Below are 22,378 nucleotides of genomic sequence, written 5' to 3'. Positions count from 1 at the left end.
TAAACTTAGCAATTTTTAAATCCCAATATGAAAATACCAGATTTGTCAAAATAGCCACAGAAATGTTCCCAAACAACACAGTTCACTGTTAGCATTGAGAAACTCATACATTTGTAAACCAAGATTCTAAATTCCTTTTATGTGGAAATATAAAACATTTTACAGCAAATACTTATTTTACCTTTAAAAGTTCAGGCTCCCACGTGTCTAAAGTTAAAGAACGTACTTTTGAAAAATGAACTCCAAGACTCCTAAGTGGGAAAAGACTTTGTTAATATACAAAACTATCAACCTTGATTTGCTTATTATGCAAATTACTTTTCTCTTACAATGTGGCAGTCTCTAATAAAGCCCTCAACACACATATAAATAGGAATGCATCTTCTGATTTACTTAATACAATGAATGGTAAAGCAAAGTCCTCAAAAGCTCTTCACAAGCCAGAATTGTACCCACTTTAAAAAGGTAAAAAGATATAAACTAGCAGTCAAATTAGGCAAGTGGAAAAGGCTTTCTAACTAATAGGACATGATAATTTACATGTATGTTTATCCAAAAGAAGTCTCTCACCCTGGGCAGGCCTACTCACCGGTGAATTCCAGAACACTCAATACACAGGGTGATGCCCAGGTTGATGCTGGCCCACCGTGGGTCTGCCAGGCCACAGTCACAGCAGCTGGCATTGCCAGGGATACACTGGACTCGCTGCAGTGCACTTTCTCCTTTCAATAATTTATCTTTTGACTCATTTCCAGAATCCAGGCTTCCTGTAGATGGAGATAACTTCTTATCCAGCTTCTAAAAGAATTAAAAATTATTTGTTTTTGTCTTTAAAAAGATTGTAATACCATGTTACATACTACAGGCTCCAAACAAAAGTTTCTGATCAATAAATTGAAGCCTATTATGGCCCTAAACCAAGCACTGGTAGAGTTTTGTAAATCATTTAAGAATGGAATGATAGCTCTGGCCAGTGTGGCTCAGTTGGTTGGAGCATCGTCTTATACATCAGAAGGTGGCGGGTTCAATTCCTTGTGAGAGCAAACACCAGGTTTCGGGCTCAATCCCTAATCAGATGTGTGCTGGAGCCAACCGATCAATGTTTCTCTCTCTCGGACTCTCTCTCTCTCCCTTCCTCCCTCTCTAAAATGATTTTTTTTAAATGGAAAGATATAGGTTCCTCTATCAACTGGCTTTTAGTCTTGTGGAGAGAAATATATACACACTTTGAATAATTATAAAGGCAGTGTTTATTAAAATACATTTCATTTTCAAAATTGAGCTATCAGCTGTTAAAGTGTATATAGATTTTTGGGGGACATCCTGTATATAAACATTGAAAACATATATAAATGTATTTATATATGTATATATAATATTTATGTAAATATATAAACTGGTACAATGAAAATATATATAATATATATTTACATATAATATTTATACAAATATACATTGTATAAACTGATACAATGAACGTATGTACAAAATATGAGGTCAAAGAAAAAGGAGAACACTAATTAAATGTGCAAAATGAGAAAACAGAGGGACTAAACATGAAATTATTAAGACTCAAGAAAAAAATAAATATTATTTTATGCAAGGTTTTTCCAAGGTATTCAATGAACTGCAAGCAAGTTGTTTAAACTACTTCAGTGAATAACAGGGCATGGCCTTTTACTAAAGAACAGATCAGTTACATAATTATAATCACAGAGTGAATCAACAATAGAATACACAATATCTAAAAATGTCCTGGGCTATTAAGAAAAGCAAAAGGTGGCAGATGAGCAAAAGGCTAATTTCTTAAGTTTACAGCAAAGTCTATACCAATAATACAAACATGTAGTTTGGGGGTCCTAAGCAATTAAACATATGGCCTAAAGAGTATTCGAGTTTAAAACCATTTCAATAAGCTAGTATTTTAGTAAAGAATCATTAGAAATATAATTTGGCCCTTGTTTAGCCCTTGTGAAAACTCAATTCAATAGCCATTAGTTGGGGCCAAGCAAAAAAATAGTTGGAGTATTGTCTATAGAGGACTGAGTTAGGTGGGGAGCATATCTTTAAATGAAAACACCACCATGTTGGATCCCAAACAGGATAAGGAGGGTATCTGCCTAAGGAGGGAGCCCAGCAAGGGAAGAAAGAGCCTGAGGAAGGAGAGAAGTGTGGAGAAGGAGTGCCACACTGTGATGTGTCATAGCCAGAGTGGGGTGAGGGGGCAGGTGGCAGCAGAGAAAGGACATTGCTTACATATAGGGGAAATTGATTTTGTAAATAAACATGTCGAAATTAACCGGAGCTAAATTTCTCACTGCTGAGAAAGAAGTTATTCATAAGAAAGGGAGAGAATTAGAACAAATCCCATTGTATTAGATTGGAAATGGAGATACCAACAGGCACAATATTGGTTTTCAATATAAAAAAGACATATAAAGAAATATAGATTTATTTGTTTATTTATTTTTCTTGGTTTCTAAAAACCATTCTCCACCAACAGGAACTAGGGCTCTTTAAGGAAACTGCTGATTTCAGAGCTGGTGCAGAGAAAGGACAAGATGAACCTGAAACATCTCATCATGCTAGAAGTATGGAAGAACTCAAAAGATTGATGGTACCATGTCAAAAGGATACAGAAGCCAGGGCTCTATTGGCCAAACTTGAGTCAATTTGTGCAACAAAACAAATAATGATGGTAATGGATTTTAACACATTGAATAAAATCATAGCCTATGCTGACATAATAAAAAAAAAAATTCAGCCCAGCCGGCTTGGCTCAGTCAGTGGTTAAGCTTCGACCTATGAACTGAATGAGAGGTCATGGTTCGATTCCCGGTCAGGGGCACATGCCTGGGTTGTGGGCTCAATCCCCAGTGTGGGGCATGCAGGAAGCAGCCGATCATTGATTCTCTCTCCTCAGTGATGTTTCTTTCTCTCTCTTCCTCTCCCTTTCTCTCTGAAATCAATAAAATATATTTTTTAAAAATTCAAAACTTGATAAGGAACAGAATATTTACATTATCTCAAAGTACCTCCCCCACAAAATAATTAGTACCTACTAAGAAAACTTTGCAGTAAAGAAGTCTAACAGACCCCACCTTAATCAAATTACCCCAGTTAATATCACCAATAATGGGACAAATCAAAATCAAATGTCACCTAAGAGGACGCAGTGAGAAGAACATAGCATCAATTATATAATATTAGAGGCCCGGTGCACGGGTAGGGTCCCTAGGCCTGGCCAGTGATCAGGGCCGATTTGTGGGGCAACCAGTGGGGTGATCGGGCCTGCCCGCCACCCACTCACACCCACCTTCGCCAGCCTGGCACTGCAGCCTGGCGCTGCCCATTCACCGGCCCCACCTCCTGCCACTGCTGCCAGTCACCTTCCTCTGCAGGGCGACCAGTGGGGCAATCGGGGGGGCCCCCGCTGGCACCCACCTTGGCCGGCCTGGTGCCACCCACTCACCGGCCCCGCCCCCTAGAGAGGGGGCCTGCTCGCACCCGCCTTGGCTGGCCTGGGGCCTGCAGGCTGGGGGCAGCTCCTGCATTGAGCGTCTGCTCCTTGGTGGTCAGTGCATGTCATAGCGACCGGTTGTTCCACTGGTCATTCTGCTGTTCAGTCGATTTGCATATTAAGCTTTTATTATATAGGACTAGAGGCCCGATGCACGAAATTTGTGCAAGGGGCTTGGCCCTCGCAGCCACAGCAACCTGCCTCGTCCCTCATGGCAGCCTGCCTCAGCCCTCACAGCCCTGGCTTCGTCTGGAAGGACGTTCGGCTGTTCGGTCTAATTAGCATATTACACTTTTATTATTATAGATTCCTGCCAAAGATGCACAGCCTTGTGAGTAAACATCAGACAAACCCATACTAAGAGACATTCTACAAAATTAACTAGTACATAGTCTTCAAAACTATCAAGGTCAAGAAGGTCAAAGTAAGACTAAGGAACTATTCCTAATAGAAACCAAAGAATCATGATAACTAAATAATACCTGTGCTTCTGGATTGGATTGTTTTTCCATAAAGAACATTACTGGGACTTAAAGATATTTGAGAATCAAGTGGTAATAATTTACCAATGCTCATTTCTTGATTTTGATGGCTATACCATGAATATATAGGAGAATATCTTAGGCTATGGAAAATACTAAAGAAATAGTGAGTGATGGAGCATCATGTTAGCAACTTATTCTGAAACCATTCAGGGGGAAACTTCTCTGTAAGTTTGAGATTATTTCAACATTTTTAAAGAAGAGATACAATCTTTTACTAGAACATGTTTGATAATGTGGACTCATAAGCAATTATCAAATGGGGAAAGAATCTCAATATAATGCAGAAATCATTTGGTTTATTAGCAATTTCCTTCTATAAGCTAATGCTTTTGCACCAAATTAGAGAAGTTGAAAGCAAAGTACACTAACACAGCAGAACTTGTACTAGTCATTTCAAGAAACACAGGACTGAACATGACACCCATTCCCCATTCTTGTTCTTGGCTCATTTTGGCCACGTACTCTGATTTGAAAGTTTACTGCATTATGTATTTTGCCTCTGTCACCATAAATGAGTAACCTCAATTCTTCTGTACCCTCCCATTAAGCTATCTTTACCAATTTTTATTTTATTTTTTTAAATAGTTTTTACAGAAAGAGGAAGGAAGAAGGGGAGATAAACATTTATGTGAGAGCAAAACATCAATCGACTGCCATCTCCTTGCCTCCCTACAAGGAATTGAGCCCAAAACCCGGGCAATCAAACTGGCAACCTTTCGGTACATAGGACGACACCCAATCAATTGATCCATATTGGCCATGGTTATCGTCACCAACTTTTAAAGTTAGGTCCTATCTATACTGTAGTATTCATTTATTATGAATTTAACTGTGCTAGTATTTCTACTAGGGTTCTAAAGCTCCTGAAAGTATTCTAGTTACAATCTTACACAGGTTTTTAGGTCAGCCTTATCCCTATTTGTCCTATAACCCCTATTACTCTAGTGCCGTGGTCGGCGAACTGCGGCTCGCGAGCCACATTCAGCTCTTTGGCCCCTTGAGTGTGGCTCTTCCACAAAATACCACAGCCTGGGTGAGTCTACTTTGAAGAAGTGGCATTAGAAGAAGTTTAAAAAAATTGGCTCGCAAAAGAAATTTCAATCATTGTACTGTTGATATTTGGCTCTGTTGACTAATGCATTTGCCGACCATTGCTCTAGTGTATTATTGTGCATCACCCAGTTATTTCAGCAATGCCACCAGCTTCTTCAAAATTATCTGGATGCACACCTAATTTTATTTCCTCTCAAAACTGCTAAAAACTAGAGAATTTTTAAAAAGGCATTACCCAGGGCCCTTATTGGACAAAGATGTGATCATTTTGATAATCACAAAAAGAGTAATTATTACCCTAGCCAGTCTGGCTCATTAGAGCATCAGGCCGAGGATCAAAGGGTCAGAGGTTCGATTCCCGATCAAGGAAGGGCACATACCACGGTTCAAGCCAGTTCAGGGTAGGTGTGGGAGGCAACCAATCAATGTGTCTCTCCAACATTGATGTTTCTCTATCTCTCTCTCTCTCTCCCCCTTCTACATCCCTTCCAATTTCTCTGAAAATCAATGGAAAAATATCTTACAGTAAGGATAAAAAAAGAAAAGAAAAAAGAGTAATTATTGTGATTAACTGGGACCCAACGTATTTACAAAAAATTCATGAGTTGCTAAATCAGCCGTGTGCAAACTACGGCCCACGGGCCGGATCCTGCCCGTTCGGCTGTTCTATCCGGCCCGCGGAGCCGAAAGAGCGAAGGGTTCTCTTGCTCTCCCCTCCGCTCCTTCACCAGCAGTAGTGTTAACATGGCAACGTCGGGAAACACGGCCGCAGCTCCTTCTTCTGAGTGGGAGGATGGCACAGAAGATACTGGTGCTGTTTGGGTCAACCTATGTTTGTGAGCAGACATTTAGCGTCATGAACATCAACAAAGCCCCTCACAGATCCAGCTTAACTGACGAACACCTCAGATCTATCCTGAGAATAGCCACAACAAAACTAACTCCAGACTTTGATGCATTAGCTAAAAAAGGAAACCAACAACACTGTTCCCACTGAAGTTGATGTTTTAAAGACCAAAAACCTTTCAACCCAGTCTACATTGCCATCTACATCTACATCCCGGGCATAATTTGGAAGTTGCACTAAAGAAAATGTTTAATTTACTGTTTACACATTTTGTTCTTTTCTATTTGTTTTAGTTTTAAATTATTTTATTATATTTAAGTTTAATTTGAAAGGCTTTTGTACCTTTCCTTTGTTAGGCAATTTTATTTTGCCTTTGCCATCTTCAATATAAGGTATGTTGTTGTGCTATGATTCCTCCATTTTTTGAAGTTTCAAATTATAATAATTAGTGTTTACATTCTTCTTGTTAAAATGTTTGAAATGAATAAAACTATTGAAATAAAAATTAAAAAAAGACCGTACCCTTTTATGTAATGATGTTTACTTTGAATTTATATTAGTTCACACAAACACTCCATCCATGCTTTTGTTCCGGCCCTCCGGTCCAGTTTAAGAACCCATTGTGGCCCTCGAGTCAAAAAGTTTGCCCACCCCTGTGCTAAATTATACCCAAAAAACTAAATATCTCTTCCCACTTAAGGTAGCTAATAAATTAACCAAAGGTGGTAATTAAAAGCAAAAAATTAAAATTAAACATTTATTACAGAAACTAAACAGCTCCAGGTGATGAGGAAAAGTTGTATTTCACATAAGAATATGTTAATAAATGTAAATGGGATGACAGAATTAGAAAATCATTTTTCAATTTCTAATGAAATAGAAATTCAGCTGTAAAACCATTTGATGAATAGTTGATGAGGGAGATTTTATGGGGGTGAAAGTAACAGGAGGTAGATGTGTTATACAAAATAACAAAACAGAATGGAAACAAGGGAGGAAATGGAGGAATCACATTGTCATTTCTCAAATCCAGTATGTCCATTTCATCTTCACACAGAAGCCTGATCTCAGGATTAGCAATGCTTGCATAACCAAATATTGTGTCTCCTATTGCAACATGAAGCATACACATAACCCATTATGTAATATTAAGGCATGGAACAATTAACCTGATCTCTTTATTAAATCATTGCTGTGTAAAAAAGGGATTGCTCTAGATTTAAAGATTTGAGGGACATAACCAGATGCAATGCTGGCATAGGTAAGATTGTACTTTGTACAAAAGGTTGTCAATAACATTTTTAAAACAACTGGCAACATCCGAATATAGACTGGGTGATAGATGATATTAAGAAATTACTATTAGGTGTGGAATGGCATAATATGTGTAATCTACTTTTTAAAAACTTTAGTATTTTTTCATTAAAAACAAACCATGTTCACCCATAAGAACAGGAATAACAAATAAGAGCAACAAAATTTTAGGAGCTGGAAAATCTATATATATAAAAGCCTAAGCGACCAGAATAACCAGAATGACTGTAACGACCAGAACGACCAGTCACTATGATGTGCACTGGCCACCAGGAGGCAGATGCTCAATGCAGGAGCTGCCCCCTGGTGGTCAGTGCGCTTCCACAGCCAACCTCTCCCAGCCGGCCAACCACCCACAGTCCCTCCCCTGGGCCAGCAGGCCCCCATCACCCGACTGTTGCCGGGCCCCAGGCTGGAACAGGGAATAAGGGGTGGGTGATAGCAGATACAGCCCCTTTCCCAAAGGGGCCGAGGGCCGGCTCTCTCCTTGGGGCCAGCAGCCAACTTCCTGTGCCCCATCCCTCCCCCTGGCCAGCAGGCCCCAATTGGCCCACCATCTGCCTGCCACAGTGGCAGCACGGTGGCAAGGGAATGAGGAGGGGGGAGGTGGGGAACAATGTGGTGGCAGAGCGCTGACTGATAATGGCAGTGTTGGCGTTTGGTGTCCGTTCCTCCGTGCCTGGCCTGGTGACCATCACCTCCTCTCCAGCCCAGCTCTGATCAGCCTGGCCCCAACTGGCCCTGATTGCCAGCCAGGCCTAGGGATCCCACCTTTGCACGAATTTCAAGCACTGGGCCCTTAGTGGGTAAATAAAGTAACTGAACAGACCAAGGCCAAATCTAAGGATGGCAGTAAGAAAAATCTCAAGAGTTCACCAATTTACATCACACAATATTCAAAGGGCTCAAGGATTTAAACCAGTGATTTTCAACCTTTTTCATATCATGGCACAGATAAACTAATTATTATAATTCCATAGGACACCAATAATTACTTTTTTTTTTTTTTTTGCAGATCTTACAAAAAGATAGGTATAATTTTGAGTCAGGCTATTGTGTTGGCTGTTACTTTTTTTTTTTGTTGTTAATTTAACCATCTAAGGGAAAAGAGGTCAGTGCCTCTGACTAAATAGTAAGGTATTGCATGTTTTAAAAATTCTTGTGGCACACAGACTAAAAACCACTGATTTATAATATGTTAACCCTGGAAGTGGGGATAAAAAGTTGGAGAAATGATTGTGTAAGAAGCAGTTAGCATCCAAGGTCCCCTCCCCAATTCCATGCCATTAGGGTTCTGCTCCCTATTCATAAACACAAATGACTGAAAGTACATTCTCTGGTGAAGTAAAACAGAGTATCTGGATGGGATTTACCCAAAAGGTGGAAGGCAGAGGACTAAATGAATGTAGACACACTGAATATTGAGACCCCCAGTAATGAGCTCCCAGTCAGTCCCTTACCCCTATGCTGGAGGTTGGTGAATGTTCTCTGGGGAATCATACCAGATGAAAAGACTCCAAAGTTCCTAACTCTGGTTGTTCCTCAAAAAATAAATGGTCCAGACTTGAGCAAACCTCACAGTCAACAAAGTCCTAACTGTTCTCAGAGCTTCCAAAGAGGTTTTTAGTTACCGTATAATCATGAACAGGTTACCAGATAGCCAAGGAACCACGCCTCTAGAACAAGCATGTCAAACTAAAAGCCAAATAAACGAGGCATGTGGTCTGGGAGTTTGACATGCTTGCTCACATAATGGTTCTCAACAATGCATGTACACAGAAATCACCTAGGAATCTTTTTAAAATATTGATACATGGGTCCCAACTCCATTCAATGTTCAGTGGTAGACTCTAATTCTGAGATTTATTTTTTTAAAGCTCCCTGTGTTATCATAATGTGCAGTCAAGGCTAAGAACCATAGTTCAAACAATGCAGCCATGAAAAAAGAACATATTTACATGTATAAGCATTCAGCAAACAAAAAGAAACTCTTGGAAATTAAGTATATGCTACCAGAACTAAAATATTCAATAGAAGGTATGGAAGATTATTAACTGAGAAAACAGCTCAGAAATTAGAGCAAAAAAGACACACAAAAATTAGAAAATCGTAAGATTAGTCCAGAAATTCCAAGAAAAAAAAACCAACAGGAGAATTGGAGAAGAAAGCTACAAAAGATAGTACAGTACTGTAATAAGAAAAACTCCAATGGCAACACTGGAAACAAAAAACAATGCAGTTAAAATTCTTAAGAATAATTATTTCCAACCTAAAAATTCCACACCCAACCAAGCTATCAAACAAATAGGATGACTGAATAAAGACAGTTTCAGACATGCATGGACTTATAAAAGACTCATTTTCAGGATCCTACCAAACAAAGTGGTGAGTTCTGTTTCTCAAGTCGCACTTTGGCCTTGCTCAAGAATATATAAACTCACTGAGAAGCTGAAGCCAGACTATGACCCAAGAGTCCATATTAAGTTTATCTTCTCCAGAAAGACTTCAACTAAGAGACAATTTGAGCCTTTCTGTTTTACATTTTACCCGGTTTTAATTTTAAATACCTTTCACATTCATTATTTTAATATTAATTAAAATAATATTTGGAGGAAATACTTGCATCAAACTATCTTATGTCAATCTGGGACAATATTCAAATATAGAATTAAACATATTTAAATATTAAAATAAAATGATAGGTAAAGTCAAGAGAAGTAAACAAAAGAGAAATTGAATCTAGATTTTAAAAATAAACATTTCAATAACGAAAAAAACCATCCTCTATAAAAAAAGAATGTTATGGGTGAAGGGAGTCAAAAGATACAAACTCCAAGTTATAAAATAAATGACATGAAGATATAATATACAGTGTGGTGACTATGGTTAATAGCACTATATAGCATATTTGAAAAATGCTAAGAGAGTAAATCTTAAAATCTCCTCACAAGAAAAATGTTTGTTACTATGAATGGTGACAGATGTTAACTAGACTTACTGTGGTGATCATTTTGTAGTATATACAAATATTGAATCATTATGTTGTATGCCTGAAACTAATATAAAGTTACTTGTCAATTATACCTCAATTTAAAGAATGTTGTAATCATACAATGTTGCAATTAAAGTTAAAAACTTTTGACAATATATCATCTGGTATTGCAGTATTGTTTACTAACCTCTGATTCATCACCCTTCTCTCTATAAGCAGTAGCAATACTGGTCTGAACAGCCTTAATCCATGCCTGGCGCAGCTTTTCAGAATCTGCCTGAAGCATACAACTTCTAAAGGGAAATAACATTGTTTTCTCAGTCACTAAATTAACCAAAAAAAAATAATAATGTTTTTTTGCTAACTTTGTTATACAATAATTTTCTAACAAAAAAATAAACATTTCTGTTGAAAAATTTTATTTCATCTATCTTTAGGACAGATTGTATTCAATAAGAAATCAAGGTATTAATGAAATAAGTTACCTACTGGAAAGAAATCACCCATTCCTTCACATTAAAAAAAAAAACACACACGAACTTTAAATTTACCATATAAGTACAACACTTTTTTTTTTTCTATTGGGTAGAAATATAAAATGATAGTTATAAAAAAATCAATCTGATATATGAGTTCACTTTATCATCCATGACAACTAAAAAGTTTTCATATGGCCATATCAATAATCTTTATAGAATTTAAAGAATATGATACTGGGTAGAAGTTACAGAAATTTCTGACTCTAATACCTGTAATCACTAAATAATGAAATTTACTTTTAAGACACTTTTTTTCTAGTTAGCACAGACCACCACAAGTGAAACAAATCTTTCTCTACTCTGGAAAGTTCTTTAAAACAAGTTATAGAAATATAAAAGCAACTCTCAAATTGTTTAGAACCACTCACTTTGTTGGAGAGACCACCTCAAAGCAGAATCGCCGTTCTATGTCTTCACAATGTTTCACTGTGCAAAGCCTTAGATCTTCCACTACCACAGTGGGGTTATCCTACAATAAGGAAACAGAACTCCCATAGTTACCAATCTAGGTTTTAAATACTACTACCAATAATACTTAAAAATGTTACTTGGAATAAGTGGTCTTAAAGATTTATATTTTTCTTAATTTAGAGACAAGACTTAACATAGATATAACTAATAAAGGTAATTATACCGTTAATAATTTTACCTGCCTCATAAAATTGCTGTATAAGAATTAAATAAAATAGTTTTAATCTAACACTTGGCAATTAATTAGTAGGTACTCAATAAATGTCAGCATCCTGTTAATTTTCTTTCATATCCATTACACTCCTGGTCCCTACTCACATAAAATAAAAACTACTTTCCTCCAAAAAAAGAAGCCTTTAATGAGTCAAGTTTTAAATAACTGGAAAGAAAAAAAAAAAAAGCCTATATATCCTTCTAAAAATACCTACAAAAATGAGAATGGTTTTATCATTTCCTAGTATTTAATTAAAAAAAAACACCTCAGCCAAAACCGGTTTGGCTCAGTGGATAGAGCGTCGGCCTGCGGACTGAAGGGTCCCGGGTTCGATTCTGGTCACGGGCATGTACCTTGGTTGCGGGCACATCCCCAGTGGGAGGTGTGCAGGAGGCAGCTGATCGATGTTTCTCTCTCATCGATGTTTCTAGCTCTCTATCCCTCTCCCTTCCTCTCTGTAAAAATATCAATAAAATATATTTAAAAAAAAAAAAAAAAAAACCTCAAAATCAAGTATCAGAATAGAAGAAACCATGAGCTAATTGGAAATTTCATATTGTGTCATCTCAAAAGTAAAGTGAATATTTCAAATTTACAATTGAATACATCATTCATAACAGCTAACTGGGTAAAAATCAAGTTACCAATTAACTATGGTTCTTTTTTTTCTAAATTGGAGGGGGGATTTAAAGTATTTATTGATGTGTTTAAACTCTGTACAATCTCAACAGATCAGATTAAGGAGTTTGTAGGTAATGTTTATCTGTGCATAGTGGGAAGAGACATGAGTAAGGGAAAAAGAGAAAAGAAAAAAAAAAAACGGTCACAGGGAAATAGAAAGAAATACACCACAAGTTACCAGAACCTTCAGAACAAAAAGAAAAAGAAAAATCTGTGAGCATCAACATCTATATACAAGTTGAAGGAACAAAATCTCCAACGTTTTGCATGGTGTCTACAGACCATTTCATTATACTCCTTCCACATAAAGTAAGCTTCCCATGGTCTCTCCTGGGCCATTGTCACCTGCAACTGTAGTATTCTGAGTGAACACCAACAAGGTTGGTGACAGGAGAGGGAGGGCAGAGAAGTCAAGGTATAGTGGGAAGGGGACAAGGATCAGTGCCTTCAGCAGGAGATGTCCAAAGAGGTAAAGATAGCATATTTGGACATTACTTGGGAGGGAAGTGAGTTGTCACATTCTCACACCACATGTAATTTCTGTATGCCTTTCCAATAAATAAAAACTCCTCACCCTTAAAATAAGGTGCAGGAAAATGAATATATAAAAAGAACATTAACAAATTTAGAGGTTTTTATTTAACTTACTTCAAGGTTACATTTTAATGTCATTTCTAATATCTCTATATTATCATCAGTGGCCATAAGGCATTATTTCTTAAAAGGCATCTTCTTCTACAGCCTCAAAATAGTACTGTGGAATGGTTGTATTATTCTTGTCACACAAATAGACAAAGAAACATGTGAAGTAAAAAAGTATAAATCCTGGGACAGAAAAACAAATCCATCTCAAAACTAGGAATTAAGAATTCGGGATTCAAAATCACTGCTTTTAAGTATTGAATGTGGATAATTTTCCACTTCTGAACATTCTTACTAGTATACATGCCCAAACATAAAACTAATTAACAGTAATTTTGCACAGATGAGTATTTATGAACTTAAATGCTTTCCCAAGCCAAATAGATAAATAACCAAAACTGGGGAGTCACTAGATTTTTCACTTAATTACTTAACAAAACACCTACCTTAAACTTTTTCTGGTAAACCAACTGATTGTTCTGTATTGAAAACCAGCGTCTAAATAAATACAAAATAGATTAAGTTTTCACCAACACATTTTATTTCAGTTGTTGTTAGGAACAAAATTTGGGAAAGCACTAGAAAATTATGTTTTGAGAAGTACATTGTTTTGTTTTGCTTTATATAAATTGATGCCAATAAAATAACTGTTGAAAGTAAAGAACAATTTTTAAATGACAGATTAGGAAAGTAAAATTACTATATTTTGATTCATTTTAAGTCAGAAATTTAAATCCTAACAAAAGCTACCTTTTATGCCATCATCAAATAATAATTGTTTTAAAGTACAAGATTTTTTTGAGGTTCCTCAAAATAACCAAAATCTTTCCCCCAAAATAATTTTTATTATAAAGTGGAAATAAATTTATATTGTAAATAAGACTATGTATTTGTATACATTAAATCATTGAAATAAATGGTGCTTTGTTTCAACCTTTCTGCAGGTAATTCAGCAAGTGATTTGGTAATAGTAAGCAAAACAGAAAATTAAATCATCATTTTACAATTGCTATCAAACAAGAAAGAACTTCCAATTCACATGGCCTACTTTCATATAATCATAGAAACAGAATAATAAAAGTTATTATTAAAATGATTCATCAAAATATTTATATTGTTCTGCTCATTATTGTAAATTACTAGGCAAATAATTTGCTTGCAATCTTCTTTAGAAGACAAAGCTAAGCTACTTATGGCATATTTACTAATTCTAATTTATTAAAAGAACCTAAAAACTTACAAAAAAAAAAATCACAGCCAAAAGCCATTCATAAAAGAAAGCAAAAATTCTCATCAAGCATGAAAGGTAAAACATTATTTGAGTCATTATTTTTAAATTAGTTTCATGTGAGATGATTTCTATTGTAAACATTAGTTATTAATCTATTAGCAGATAGAGATTCTACCTTTTCATTGATACTAAAAAAAAAAAAAAAGCATTAGAAATTGTATTGAAACATATTTAGAATTCTATTTTTAAAAATTAATTCTCCAAAGCTGAGGAAATGATTTTCTAATTTTAAGCTAAACAGATTGTTAGGTTTTCTTGCTACTTTAAAAAAGTATCACCTTTACCATTAATAGAGATTTGTTAAATTAGCATATAGATAAAACCAAGTGGGTTGCCTCTAAATGCAAATCATCAAGAGGCAGGCTAGAAAAGGAAGAACTTCTGGTTTTCTTTGCTTTGGGACACATGGTTAGAAATGTTAAAGGAAATACCTACAAACAAACAAAATGGTGCAGCCCTGCCACATGGGATGACATGCAATGGAAACAATCTCTGCTACTGATTGAAGTGTTTTTTAAAAAATCATTTGAGGTAGCGTAAACTATATTAATAAAAATCCTTATGTTTCATAGTAATCATCTACCTAATGAAAGAGTAATGTTAATTGACTGTACCTTTGTGACGCCCACCAGCCAATCAGGAGTGAGTAGGCAAATTAACCCAACAAAGATGGCGGGTCAATTTGCATACACAGGCACCAAGCAGCCGGGGGCGGGGCGGGACGCTTGCGTCGTTTCCGCAACACCCCAGCCACTCCGGGCCTCTGGGCAGCATGGGAAGGCGGAAAGGCGGCTCTGGGCTGGAGTGGAAAGTCAGCGCTGGCCAGAGCGAAGGCGCTGCCAGCAGCCAGGGGAAGGAAGGCCCATTCTTGCACGAATCTTTGTGCATTGGGCCTCTAGTCTATATATATATATAAAAGGCTAATATGCAAAGTGTCCCCTCAGGAGTTCGACCAGGAGACTGGGAGTTTGACTGGAAGACCATGAGTTCGATGACTCGCTATGGTGTGCGCTGACCACCCGGGGGTGGCACAGAACGAAGGAAGGCCCCAGCCGGCAACCAGCAGCTGGAGAAGGAAGGCCCTGGCCAGCACTGAAAGGCCCCGATTGGCCCTGATCGCCAGCCAGGTCTAGGGGGACCCTGTCCGTGCATGGATTTCATGCACTGGACCTCCAGTATTATATAACTTGATGAAAAACTACATAGAAAAATAAGTAGCCTAGTACAAAAGAAAAACACCCATACAACTATGTAAGCTTTTCATGCTTCTTAGTCTTCAAAAAACAAATTTATTTTGACCTGCTGCATCTTAGGATCATAACCTCTAAAAATAATAACAAAACATTAGATAAAAACATGTTTTTTGTCAGAGATCATTTCCTCTGATTATGAACTTTACAGAAGATGCATACTTCTGAAACCTAGTTCCCCTGTCATCTTTCTGTTTCTGATGACTTTCTCATATCATCAGTTTTTGCACACTCAGGAAAAACACTATAAATTCATGTGAATTTGGCAACACCTCCTAAGGAATAAAACCATAATGTTATAGGTAGAAAAAATTTTCAATTACTAAGATTTGTATATCTTATGACACTATCTCCCCTCCTCTACCATTAAAAAATAAGGGAAAAAGCTGACTGTACTCATTTACATTGATCCAAGACTTTAAACAAATAAGTAAAATGGAATACAATTTTTAATTGCTCTTTAGTTATTAACACTTTTATTAAAAGGAGAAATGAGATAGTTCACATATCCCTCTAGGATACAGAAAAATACTTAATATTTTAGGTCACACTATCTGCAATTTGAAGGTACTTAAAAAAGGTAATTAAACAATAAAAAAGACAAATTTTGGAAAGCATTGTACTGATAATTTCATTATCTTCTATTCAAAAGCTGTCACAAAGCCAAAATAGAAGACAGTGTTTTAAAAAGGACAATTTCTTGGTTCATTAAGAAAAATAAGACACGATTTTATATCTCTCTCAAATTGGAGTAACTCAATATAATAAAGATTTGAGACCAAAATATTATGTCCATAAATATTATTAAATTGTAAAGACCAATGAGAGCTTTCCAGATGACAAAATTAGGGGAGAGGGAAATATATTTTAAAAAAATCAATCAAGCCCTGGTCAGTGTGGCTCAGTGTTAGAGCATCAGCAGGAGTACCAAAACGGTCTCAGTTCAATTCCCGGTCAAGGGATTGTACCTGGATTGCAGGTTCATTCCTGGGCCCCATCGGAGCAAGTGTAAGAGGCAACCAACTGATGTGTCTCTCTCATGCCTTTCTTCATCTTTCTTCCTCTCTCTCTTTCTCTCTCTCTCTCTCTCTCTCTCTCTCTCTCTCTCTCTCTCTCTCTCGTCTCCTTCTCTCCCCATGTCTCTCTCCCTCCCCCTCCCCCACATCCCCCCTCCTACCAATGCCTCCCTCCCTCCCTTTCAGTCTAAAATAATTAATGCAAAAAATATCCTCAGGAGAGGATTAACAAAAAAAAATAAATAAAGTATCTTTTACCCTATTTGGCCCAGAACTGTACTTGAAATCAAGAATGTGAGAAAAGTCAAACTTCTAAACTGGCATAAGCTTTTTCACTAAAATTATACAGGTAATGGATTCATGCACATATTTATATAGGTGTCAAACAGGTGAACATTTAACAAAATTAAAAGCTTGAACATTTATGCTCCTTTATTTCCAAATCAATTTTATTTTTCACAGGAAAAAAAAACAAAATGGTAAAAAAAAAAAAAAATCTAAGAACTGACAGTGTTTCCTTTCAACAAAACCAATCCCGTTATTAACAAAAGGATTAATTCCTAGTTATTGTTTATTTCCCTTAAAAATATATATATATACTAGTACATATCGTATTACTCAATGTATAATCTTCTTTGAGTAACTATAAACACATCGTATGTTCTTTTTCATATTAAAGAAATTGAGGACATAGGCAATGAAAAGGTATAATTTCGATCCTCAAATAAGATGTTTACATTTTCTTCCCAATTAAAACATAAGAGACTGTATATCCATTGCAAGTAATCCAAACAAAATGCAGGTTAATTATGAGCTTTCTCGTGCCAAAGAAGAAATTGGAGTAAGGTAGGGGGTGAGGGGAAGAAAGCCATTTGGTACCTGATATGATCGGGCTTTTTCCTGTCATGTGAAAAAATGGGGCAGATTAAAACATAAGGGAAAGGTGGTAAAAGAATGAAAACGCAAATGTGCAAAATAAGCAAAGGACTAGCATGATATGAAAATAAAGCAAGAATTAAAGGAACAAGCTTAAGCTTATAATCTAACAAAATAATCAAAAATCTGTTGCATTTTTTTCACATAGTATACATATACGCACTTGTACAATTAATTCCAACTGTTAGGAATCTGAAAACTAATATTTCAGAAATATTCAAAAATTTTCTTCTAGTATTATGTTATATAAAGTTCTGTAGGACTTAGCACACTTGAGTATACCTCTACTATTATTTTCTGCCTCTGTTGTCAAAGCTATTAAATATAGATAGTACTTTTCTTCATCTTAACAATCACTATAGATATATCTATATAAACCTGATAAATAAAATCTTTTACAAGAAAAGTGGGATCACTAATTAAGAATTTCAGTGATTATAAAATATTATCAGCCAAACAAACTCACCCACCTGCTCAAACCCTTTTTGTTAAATTATAGCAGACTCTAAGGCCACACACAAGTAGAGTGCATCTTTAACTTATGTATGTACACCTTATTTTTAAACAAAGTCACATAAAATAAAAATTTATATCTGTATTAGCAGCTTTAAGAAACTGTATAATACATTTTATTCCTTTAGCTATATTTTTTAATTTAACAAAGACTGAGCATAGCACATAATTATTCAGTTTTGTTTTACCAGCTTAAAGCTAAATAATTTTTAATATTTAATTATTTTCCTTGTTAATTCATCCTTTCTGAATTTGTCATTAAAAGTAAAAGAGAAATATAGGTACTAGTAATCCATCTACCACTGATTTGAGCCTGAAGTAAAGCTGCCACACTGAAAAAATGGCCTGAAAATGAAATATTGTTTTAGTAGATCTTACATGTTCTCAGAAAATATATATATATATTATAGACATATAAAAATCTTAAGACACAAAAACTAAAAATATCTGAAACCAACCAGAAACAAACTCAATAATTCATGAAACATAAAACGTTTTCACTCCTTACATTATTTCAACCACATCATCATACAAAATATGATCTCTTCAGTTAATTTCAGGTTATAGAATAATGCTGTATAAATATACTTAGATTTTATGAAGCGCAAAATCAGGTTTTAAAACTGTCAGAATTTGTAATCAAATTCACATTCTCTCAGAAAGGAGGTCTTTTTAAAAAGTTAATTTTGAAAATATTATATGCCACTATTCTATAAAACTACAAATAATGGTACATTTGTGATTGTGACCAAAAAAAAAAAAAAAAATGTTCCCCTAAATATAATGCATGAACAATCAGAAAAAAATACACACACACACACACACACACACACACACACACACACACACACATACAGAAACAAAAACTTAAACAGTAGGCAGGAAAATATTTGTTTGAAGAGCTGAATTCCTGGATTTTTAGAGTGAAGGCACAAATATCACAAATAGTCTTTTATTCAGAGGCTAGATTATGTTAAATCAAGCTGGATAGAGAACTAATTCGAGAAGCAGAATAGACACTATATGGAAAGAAAAATTATTTGTAGTACTTCCTGGGATTCAACCTTTTATAAAATTCATAAGACATTTAGATACATTCTAAGTTTTTATAATTAAAAAGCAGAAGTCTAAATAATACTTAATAGATAACTCTTTCTTCCTTTTTCCTTTTATAGTTACAGGCTTATAACCTAAAAAATACTTAAGTCTTCTGTTACAAGGTTTTGACTTTTGCATTTGTTTGTCAGTTTTATTTAGTGTTTATATGCTCTATTCCTACAAGTCTGCTTTTTGCCAGTGTTTTCATCAAAATGTTCTTTAAAAGTTCATGAAAATAAAACTAATTTGCTATCCATAATTTTTCCTAATAATGCAAATTGACTAGTTTCTAAGCTACTTTTTTCTTGTTAATCCTCCAACTTCCTTTTTTTTTTTAATTGTGACACTATTACAGATGTTCCCCTTAAGCTATTTTTTTAATAGCTGAAGTTGTATTTTGTTGTATCAAAATATAGAATGCTTGGAATTTCCGTATCAAGTTTTCAAAAAATGCCAGGTTTGGGGGCCTCAATTTTGTCACAAACCAGCTGTGTAACCTTGAATGAGCAACCATCTCTCAGCACCTCCATTTCTTTACTAACAATTAGGGTGGTGAACTATGATCTATGATTTGAATTAATAAGTGTCATCCTATTACATATAGATAGCCTCTCCTTTATAAAGTAGTCTCATTTATAAAGGTACTATTTTTTTTTCACTTTGCAAATGGTAGGTTACATGTCTACAATTGAGAATAATTATTTCCTACTTGATTTTAGTTATATTTAATATCTATGCTAATTAATATTCATGAAACAAATAACAAAAATAAGAAGGTCCATGCTTAAATCAGAATTCAAATTTGCTAATGTACATTTTAAAATTATTTTCTAGCCCTGACTGATTTGGCTCAGTGGATAGAGCGTCGGCCTACGGACTGAAGGGTCCCGGGTTCAATTCCGGTCAAGGGCATGTACCTCGGTTGCAGGCACATCCCCAGTGGGGGGTGTGCAGGAGACAGCTGATCGATGTTTCTCTCTCATCGATGTTTCTAACTCTCTCTCCCTCTCTCTTCCTCTCTGTAAAAAATCAATAAAATATATTTTTTTAAAAATTTTTTTTCTACCCTCCTAAATAACAATGCAATTTTCCACTAACACTGTACTTCATTTTGAAGTCTTACATCATTTCTCACTGGAGTGCCGCATGAAAGTTCATTTCATTCTTCTTAACATAATGGTATAGTTTCTATGGATTTACTGGATTTTCACTATGTTAAACTTTAAGTAGGTTGTTTTGTAATCTGAAGGTTAAAATTCAATTCTAACATTACCTCATGAAACTGAATTGGTTGAAATATCTTTACTATAAAAATTTGATAATCACATTATTTTTATTTCCTACTCCAGCTATAGCAATATGCCAGGAAAGGTTTGAAAGATTATTGTCTTGGTTTTTACAGCTTAGAAAACAGAGTTTTACTTTTTCATTTTCACTTTACATTAACTCATAAAATTATTTTTAACTAGACCATCTTAGTTGGTCCTTCTATATTCATATATTATTTTTAAAGTTCTATATAACTCCAAGAGGCTTAATATCACATAAAATCATTATTTTTCCAGTTTATATTCTTTCTCAGGTAAAGAAAAAATCATTTCAAATAAAACACACTATGTACCACTTAAACATCTGGTAATACCAAATTCTTCAGAAATGCTCAAATTTGAAAATATCTATGAATGTTTTATCTCTATAACCTCATAATCCAAAAATCAGATTAAGTACTCTAGGAACCCATTTTAATATGTTGAATATTCAAGCATGGTCATTTCCGTTTAAACAAAAATGTATACTAAACTTACCAGGAAAACTCTACTTATTTTGCTAATGTACATTTTTTTAAATAAAATCTTCTCCATCATTAAGTGAATTCATATCATGTTTAAGTAGCAAATAAAATTTATATATTCAACTAGTAATATAATAGGAAATCAATTAACTAGACCCCAATACTACTCTTAATTAATACAAAATTGTTCTACTATCCTTTTTTTTGCAAAAAGATAGGCATCACTGAATTTAAAAAAATCAGTGACTGCTATTCAGAAGGATTATCCTGAGACAACCCAATCTTTTTTTAATGCCTTAATGTCGCAAGTGATTTCACTTCATTATATTAATACATGGGAAAATACAATAAAATATTTTACACATTCATTCATTTAACAGAATTTACTGAAATAATATTTTATAGAAATAAATTTAGCAAAAAAATGCAGTTTCTGGTAGCTATCAAATTTAGAATAAAGGAGCACCGGCTACCATACACACTTCACATAAGAACAATCCCATTTCCTAAAACTCCTCGTTATTTAAAATTATTGCGAAGATCAGAATCACCCTGTTTAAAATTCATAAATAAACACTAAGTGAAAATATACAAAACATCATATAGGACAGGAAATCAAAGGGGGGAAGAGTTCACTTGGCCTATTTACCCATTATATTCAACATATGATTTGTAATCAGATCTATTTCCTAATAAATATGAGGGGTAGCTCAAATTGAAAATGTCCTTATTGTAATAGTCTAATCAGTATAGACCAATCACTATAAAAACTCTCCTTGCTTTCCTGGTTTAAACTTTGCTTAAGTTAGTGTTGTCATTTTTCACTTGCTTCTTAAGGTCCCCTTTCCTAGAAGGGCATCTTATCTTCAATGAAATGGGTTCAGGAAAATTACCATGAACTATGAATTTAGAGAATTATGAAGGAAGGAGTTGCCAAACAACAGGAAAAGTTAGAAGACTGAGAATATGGAAAAATTTGAAATATATTACCTGTTCCAAGTTTTGAAGGCATTGCTGGCTCGTTTGAACAGATATCCTTCCATAACAATGCCATTTGCAGCATCTACATTATATTCTAACTTAGAATCATCACTGGAGAAATCCTAGAAAAAATAACACAAGAAATTTCATATGATTTGACTAAGTTGCTAGACAACAAATGTATCCTAGAAAAACAGCTCAAATGGTAGAAAAACTTCACATTAAGATAGTTACATCAACAATAGTCATAAGAAAGGGGGAGACCTAAATGTTCAATAACAGAAGAATGCATCAACATATTAAATAAAGAATTTCAATTCAGTGGACTATTATGCAATAATTGTTATGATGATGATGACATAAAACACAGGTGATTATATAAAATATACTCTGAAAGAGAAAACAAAACAATATAAACTCTATACACACTGTGACTAAAAGCACAAAATAATATGTATACAAAGAGAACAACTAAATATTATACAGGATGTTATATTTAAAGTGTTTTCATTTTTTCCAACATTTTATGGTGATGTGTGTGCTAACTATTAAAAAGGGAATATGGATACTTTTAAGGGAATATGAATACTATTTTCTAATTATATTACTATCATTGTAGTTTTTTAATCTGATAGGAGTAATAACTCCACCATATGGGAGTAATGAAATAAGAAAAAGGCATT

At 35.0% G+C, this 22,378-nt stretch overlaps 1 protein-coding gene across 4 annotated transcripts in view; it reads right to left on the bottom strand.

The window, feature by feature from the left end:
• The window catches only part of ACAP2 (ArfGAP with coiled-coil, ankyrin repeat and PH domains 2), a 161,173-nt gene that overhangs the window by 18,845 nt on the left and 119,950 nt on the right, over positions 1-22,378 (bottom strand). For 2 of the 4 annotated variants that reach the window (XM_080656703.1, XM_080656705.1), the window contains exons 10-16: positions 21,705-21,817; positions 17,255-17,275; positions 13,265-13,316; positions 11,179-11,279; positions 10,459-10,564; positions 590-798; positions 182-251 (exon numbers count right to left, since the gene is read on the bottom strand). In XM_080656703.1, the coding sequence (XP_080512829.1) occupies positions 182-251; positions 590-798; positions 10,459-10,564; positions 11,179-11,279; positions 13,265-13,316; positions 17,255-17,275; positions 21,705-21,817 (672 nt within the window). The remainder of the gene's footprint in view (positions 1-181; positions 252-589; positions 799-10,458; positions 10,565-11,178; positions 11,280-13,264; positions 13,317-17,254; positions 17,276-21,704; positions 21,818-22,378) is intronic. The other 2 variants (XM_080656704.1, XM_080656706.1) reach the window with 1 other exon arrangement.

This window comes from Plecotus auritus (assembly GCF_963455305.1).
Source record: "Plecotus auritus genome assembly, chromosome: 2".
Lineage (NCBI taxonomy): Eukaryota > Metazoa > Chordata > Mammalia > Chiroptera > Vespertilionidae > Plecotus > Plecotus auritus.
This window is presented reverse-complemented; position numbering and strand designations above follow the sequence as displayed.